Source organism: Siphateles boraxobius, unplaced genomic scaffold, assembly GCF_051911475.1.
Source record: "Siphateles boraxobius isolate OS27281-9 unplaced genomic scaffold, OSU_SipBor_1 106, whole genome shotgun sequence".
Classification (NCBI taxonomy): Eukaryota; Metazoa; Chordata; class Actinopteri; order Cypriniformes; family Leuciscidae; genus Siphateles; species Siphateles boraxobius.
Genome location: NW_027508707.1, coordinates 445001 through 452500, shown reverse-complemented (window position 1 = coordinate 452500; position 7500 = coordinate 445001). Strand labels below are relative to the sequence as shown.

At 37.8% G+C, this 7500-nt stretch overlaps 1 protein-coding gene across 8 annotated transcripts in view; it reads right to left on the bottom strand.

Moving 5' to 3' along the window:
* The window catches only part of osbpl6 (oxysterol binding protein-like 6), an 82756-nt gene that overhangs the window by 16591 nt on the left and 58665 nt on the right, over positions 1 to 7500 (bottom strand). For all 8 annotated transcript variants that reach the window (XM_077247114.1, XM_077247116.1, XM_077247115.1 and 5 more), the window contains 2 exons: positions 6804 to 7057; positions 3583 to 3720 (listed from right to left, as the gene is read on the bottom strand). In XM_077247114.1, the coding sequence (XP_077103229.1) occupies positions 3583 to 3720; positions 6804 to 7057 (392 nt within the window). The remainder of the gene's footprint in view (positions 1 to 3582; positions 3721 to 6803; positions 7058 to 7500) is intronic.

Sequence of the window (7500 nt, the reverse complement as noted above, 5' to 3'; positions counted from 1 at the left end):
TATTTTAATATAAAGCGTTTGTTTGCCATGTGTAAGTTTTCCCACATTCTGACAATCTTTGATAGATGAACAAATAATGTTTTTGATCATCACATTAAAAATAACACTTAAACTGTATAATATTTAGAACTTGAAAGTCCATGGAAAAGTGCTCTCAAAAGGTTGTACGAACCCTGAAATTAAAAGTGTAAAAACATTCAACTATTTCTGCTACAATGCCATGGACACAGTTAGCATTACTACATTAAATCCATGGTGAATGCTGGTGATTTGTGGATCTTATTCATTCATCGGACAATGTTTCTCCTGGTTTCCAGGTCAGTGCTGTTTGATCTGACATCTGTGGTTTATAACAGAGAACTCCGCGCTGTATTTGAACGCTTCTCCCTCAGAGCCGATCAGCCCATATACACACATTACGCAAGTCGCGTAGGGCCCCGCAAATGACTCAAGGCCCCGCCTCCCCCTCACGTCAAAACGCGTTAATCAAAGTTTACAGCATCCTTCTGGTCACGAAAAGACAGAAGAAAACTTGTTCTCTCCTCTCCAAGTTTGATGTCAGCAGAGAACAGTAAAGTTAAGTTGATGTGCATCTCTCTCTAGTCTGTGTGTCTGTGTGTGTAACCCAGCTGGGCATCTTTTGGTCTGTCTGTGTCTGTCTTTCTAATGCCGGCCACTTCCAGGGCTGTTCTGTGACTTTTTGCCAGACAAAAAAAAAGTGAGAGTGAAATACAACTATTTATTACGTTTGATAAACGACAGGGCAACGGTGCACGTTAACGTGTTCATATGCGTGTGCACGAAATGAAACGCACACTTTCCAGTAAAACATCTGTGGGGACCAGTACAGTATATGGGTGTGATGGCACTCCTCATTATAGACTCACATACTTTTAAAACAAGACAATGATTATCTACTCTCCAAGTCAGTTTAGTTACAACTCTGCACGAAAGCAATGTATTTACATTGACTATTGATTTATAGGCTATATTGCATTTAAAATGTTGATTGGCTGGACATACTGGTCAATATGGATGCACATCCCTCAGTAAATAATAACCATCAAGTATTGCTATTATCATTCAAAACACAGTGACATGCTATGGCAAGCCATTTTAGCTTTTATTCATTCACAGGATGCATTTTTGATATCAATAAGTAAATTTGTACTAATTAAAATGTGAATTCTTGATTTTAAGAAGGTACTTTTTCTAGTAACAATGTCTTACATTTTCATTAGTACCAGTTTAAGGAGGGAGGATTGTAGTGGGAGCACTGGGGTGCAGAGGTGTCAGAAGTATTCACAATTATTTTTTTTGAACAATGACAAGGCGGAATGAAAACAAGCCGGAATGAAATGGGAGTAACGAGGCTATTTATAAAATGTAAGGAGTAGAAAGTACAGATAATTGCGTGAAAATGTAAAGAGTAGAAGTAAAAAGTCGGCTGAAAAATAATTACTCCAGTAAAGTATACATACCCAAAATTTCTACTTAAAGGGGAAGTCGGCAACTCTAGCCATTTCTTCGCTGATTTTCACTTTTGTTGTCGCATGTTTTCTCAGTGAGCTCCCCCTACAGCTGTGAGGCGTATATTTCACAACACTGTCTTAAAAAAACTCACTTGCGGCGCCTCCTCCCCCTTTCTACCGCGGCTCATGTGCATTTGTTATTATCGGAGCCGCCCAACTTTATCGCGTGGAGCTATGTCTACCGAGGTGGGTAATACATCACACACATTGAGGGCGGCGTGTGTTTATGTTGAATTGCCGTAAGCAGTTTGTGTTTCTCGCTCGTTCTCGCTTCTCACGAGACTTCCTATTTCCAACTTACCGGGACGTTAATCCTCATGTTGCAAGGTTGGTTTTCCGCCTGGGAACGCTGTGGGCAGCGGGGAATGTCACCATTCTCACCAGAACAGGTTATTAAACCATCCAAATGATTTCTAAACGCTTTTATTAAGTTGAAATAGTTGCCAAGTTCCCCTTTAAGTAAGGAAACGAAGTATTTGTACTACGTTACTTGACACCTCTGCTGGGGTCTCAGGTGTGACTGTGTGGCAATGGCAGATGGTTTACATGTCTCATGGGTCACGGCCCCTTAACAGAATTTACCCGCTGTGTAGTAACGTTGTCGCGTGATTGAGTAAACCTCTTCTGAGCTCGCGCTGTCTAATATTCGTTCGAGTCCATGCGCCGCAGCTCAAATGAGAAGCTCGGTTTCGTTCCGGTTTTGTTTGGCACTTGATGGGTCTCGTATGCAACAGAAATGGCAGCTCTTCTTAGCTAAGCGATGTGGTGGTGGCAACAGTGTGACCTCTAACATAATTTAGTCGCACCGGCAGGAAAAAAAGTCACAAAATGCGACCATTTGCTCTGGAGCCCTGTGTTTTATAGTTGCTTACTGGTCTAAAGATGCTGTAAAATTAGAGAAGTTTTAAAGGTAAAATGTGCATCGTCTATTATCACTAGTGTAGAGATGTATGAAGCACAGCTCACACAGATGACACTTTCTAGCCCAGAAGCTTTCTGTTGGTGAATTCACGTGACCAATGTTAGGGAAATATTTCACGAAACTCATTGTGTATTCCTTCTGAAATTACTGGATTTCGTCATTCACGATTTAAATTTTTATGACAGTTTTTTAACAGACATTTTTGTCCTCTATGGACCTCAGAGTAACTTTTTTTTGTAATTGACACACAAAGGTTAAGTCTCCTTGAGCTATAAAAGTGGCCACAAATATATTCCTCTGGTATACAGTTAAAACAAAAATTATTCAGACACCAGATTTTTTACTAGTGGGTGCAGGACAATATAGTTCACTTATGTAAGTGAGGATAGCAAAGTGTCTCAATAAATTTTGGTTTGACTGTAGATGATTTCCTTAATGAAGTACAGTAGTGGGATTAAATGTCCTTATTAAACAACAATGGTCTGAATGGTAAAATGAAGAAGGGCTGCCGTGTTTTCTCTCATTCTCACACATCAACAGACTCCAGTGGAGGGAGTTTATATCAGTGTGTGTGTGGATGTGACCTAAAAGAGGATGAATACCACAACTATGAGCCTGTGCTAGAGTTTCCTCTATGAACACACTGCATTATGTCAGACACACACAGGCAGTGTAAAAGTTCAGTGCTGACAAAGAGCCTTTTCAAGTCAAGCAGGAAGAACCTTCGCCAGAGGACTATTGACGGCCTTGCTATCAGCAAAACACACACACAAACACACACAAACACACACACACACACACACACACACACACACACACACACACACACACACACACACACACACACACACACACACACACACACACACACACACACACACACACACACACACACACACACACACACACACACAAAGTGGTGCAGTGCTACAGTGAAGGACAGGAACTCACCTGGAACAGGTACTGCATACTACAGTTACTAGTGTGTGTGTGTGTGTGTGTATGTGTGTGTGTGTGTGTGTGTGTGTGTGTGTGTGTGTGTGTGTGTGTGTGTGTGTGTGTGTGTGTGTGTGTGTGTGTGTGTGTGTGTGTGTGTGTGTGTGTGTGTGTGTGTTTTAAATAATGTACCTGTTCAGAAAAGAAGCAGAATCCTTTGTCTTCACGGACACATTCGTATGTTTCCCCCAGAAGAGGGTTAAAGGGTTTGCTGCCCGCTCTATAATAGGTGGATGAATATCCTGAAACTGCAAACGCTGCAATGATCGCCTGCACACACAAACAAAGCAACCTGTCAATACACTCATTACTACTGAAACCATGGAGTCCAGATAGACTGTGTGCTCTTCAAACTGACTGAGCAGTGCTTACAGAAACAAGATAATCGAGTGGATGAGCCTTTCAGAGAGCATTACATCCACAGAAACACAGTCACATGGTCTGCGCGGGTCATGCTCTCCAAATGAGAAGAGTAAAAATAAGAAACAAGAAGTAAGGTCATATTTGCAGCACAAAACCAAAAAACCCCCCCCACAAATATATAAATTAACTATTTAAAAATCAAATTTTAAGGGACTTTTTTTTTTGTTGCAACTGTGAAATTTTCAGGAAAAATAAATAATATAAATAGTAATAATTCTTATTATTAATAAATCATATTAAAAAATGCAAAGTAAATATATTATTATAGTTTTTGCTGTTTAAAAAACTCACAATTAAAACCCCAATTCTTATGCCTTTTATTTTGAGTTTGTTTGTTTCTCATTCTCTGATTTTAATTACGTTCTCCTTACTGTGATAAAGTTACCCAGTAAATATTTAGTAAAAATACTGCCACATCTTTTACAATGATGTATAAGCACTTTGCAATTAAAATAAGATGTTTTACTACTACTACTACTACTAATACATACACGTATATTAGTATAGAATGATTGACAGTTGTGTCAATTACAATAGGCTTCGTTATCTTTATTCAGAGTATAATTTTCTTCCGTTGCTGCCAGGTTTCATGAGATTGCGAGCAGTGAGTCCTCCTACACGCCACATCATTACTACGCTCTCAGGATCTCTGCAGTGAGCAGTGTGTGTCAGAGTCTGCGTCAGTGTGTGTGTGGACACTATACACTACAACTAAACTAACATTTAAAGGACTTAATGAGGACAGAGGTCAACCCACCTCCCTCTCCACAGGGGACATGTGTTCCTGCTTCAGGCCCTGCTCGCCCTTACACCGCTCCGGTTACATCACTGTGTGTGTGTGTGTGTGTGTGTGTGTGTGTGTATATAGAGATGTATATATAGGTGAGCGTGTGAACACTTGTGTATGTGTGAGTCTCTACTCATAAAGCCCATTCTGTCATCATTTACTCACCCTCATATCATTCCACGTCCATAAGACTTGAAAATATTTTTATTAGTTAACTTTAGTTGAAAATACATTAGTAAATACAAACTAATGAAAAACACTTCTGAAGCATTTATTAATCTTAGTGAATGTCAATTTCAACATTTACTAATACAATATCAAAGTCAAAAGATGTATCAGTTAATATATTTAATGGATCAGAGTTAAAACGAGCTTTTTAGTTACTAATGTATTGACTAACAATGAACAACAATTGACAATTTTAATTAATTGTTAGTCAATGCATTAACTAATGATAATTAATGGTACCTTACTGATAGTAGCACTTCATACAGTAATAAAGTACTTTCAAATCATTTGCAAACTATTAGTTTATAGTTAATTCCTGGTTAATATATTGTAATCTCTACATTGTTAATAGTAATAGGCTATATACAAATAGTGAGTTCTTCATTCATTGCCACTGTAATTAACACAATTTGTATGCTTTGTTAACAACTTATCTGTAAATTGTTCTCACTTTAGATTAGGTCATGAAAAATGGAAAAATGTCATTAATTAACTGCTTTAAAGCAAGATTTATTAGACATTAACTACATTAGTATTTAGTGTCCCTAATTTATATATATATATATATAATATATATATATATATACAGTTTGTACATTATAAAACACTGAATATGAATGTAATTAATGTCTGATAAAGCTTGGTATAAAGCACTTAATTTTCCCATTTTCTGTGACCTAATCTAAAGTGAGAACAATTTACTTCTAACAACTAATTAACAATTCCTTTACTATGAGCTAATTAACCCATAAAAATTGTGTTAGTGTTATTTAGTTATTAGTTTTAGCAATATTTATAAAGAAACCTGAGAGATTTCTGTCCTTCCATTGACTGTCCATGTAACCATAACTTTGCATCAGAAAGTTTATAAAGACATGGTAAAAGTAATCCACATGGATGGGATTTGTTCTCGTGCCTAAAACACGGTTGAGCTTCCGCTTACCATATATGATGTGCTCTGTGTGTGTTGATCAGTGTATACATGTGAATAAAGCGTACATAAAGCGATCATGTCTCTTTAAACCGCTCGATTGATATGGATTACAATCAGGGTTTGAAATTTAATTTTTCACTCACCGGCAAATTTGGCTACAAAATTTTTAAGTTACCGGCCATTCAGAACTTCTACTAGCCAAAAAAAAAAAAAAAAAAAACAGAAGAATAAATTAACCAGATTAACTACATCACAGTTTAGTATATATATATATATATATAAATATATAACTGTGATGTGTATATATATATATAAAATGAAATTTGTATTTCATAATTTAATTTCTTATTTAACAAAATCCTGCCGTCCAGCCATCTCCTCCCTTACTCTTCGATCCTCATCCTTTTCACCAAAAATGTGTTTTAGTTGGACAAGACAACATAAAAAATATAGGATGTTGAAAAATAATGTAATTTCTGTAAACCAATTGCTTTTTAATCTTGGCTAATGCTTCAATGCAAATGAACAAGCGCGCCGTTATTTGTTGCGTAGTGACGTGTGTGTTCAAGTAAGCCAGATATGAGCAGATTCTGCACAATACTCTGTATTTAATATATCATGATGACTCACGAGTATTTGCGCTAAATCTGCGCAGATTTGGCTCACACGAACTTCCCCAGCAAAGTGAGTAATCATAATAACTAAAACACCACCAAACTGGGTCGTGATTTGACAGAGTTACACGCCACAGTTCATTTTAACCTGCAGGTTAATGAACATTAACATGGCGGGTGTTAATTTCAAACCCTGATTAAAATGTCTTTATGTACTTTTTGAAGGATCAAAGAACTATCTCAGGTTTCATTAAAGATATCTTCATTTGTTTCACAGATGAACGGTTAGGAATGACATCAAGGGGTCGGTGTTGATCTCAGATTTTTTATTTTAAGGTGCGCTGTCCCTTTAAGAGCTGGAGCGTACCATGCGTTCGTAGGGGTCGTCGGTCTGAGCTGCCTTGTCCAGCAGCTCGGTGTACTCGAGCTCCTCACACATGTGCTGCAGTGTGTTCAGGGGCTCGTTCAGCTCCACCGGCATGGACACCTTCGACAGGTCCTTCCCGATGTTGTTCTTCAGGATGTTCCACAGGTTGAGGTTGGACGTGTCGGGAGCGGGAGCAGGGAGACACGAGCGCCTGCCGTTACGAAACGCACCACTGGACAGATCACCGTTAGGCACTGGGGGAGAAACAACAGGTTACTCGTGGGATACCAGGGCCAGATACTGGTTATCTACCATCAGGGTTATTACAACATAATAATCACTGCAGTAACGATCCAATCATAGACTCTTAAACATTTGCCAATTTAAATCCAAAAAGTGACCTGTTTTTGGCCAGGCATATATGAAATATAATTAATTATCCTTAAAATAATGTCAAAATAAAAACACAGTACAATACAAGAATGTCCTAGAAAAATCTTTTAACTTATTTGTTTTTTAAATATTTAAATTGAGTTTGGTTTTTCATTCGGTTTTGGAGTGAAATATGACCTCAGTGTGCTCTTGATGTGTTCTGTGATATTACCCTGTTAGATTTTATATTTTTAAATTCACATTTCAATAGTTCTGTCAGGACCACTATCGTCAAATACGATTGACAATTAGCATTCAGTTTGGA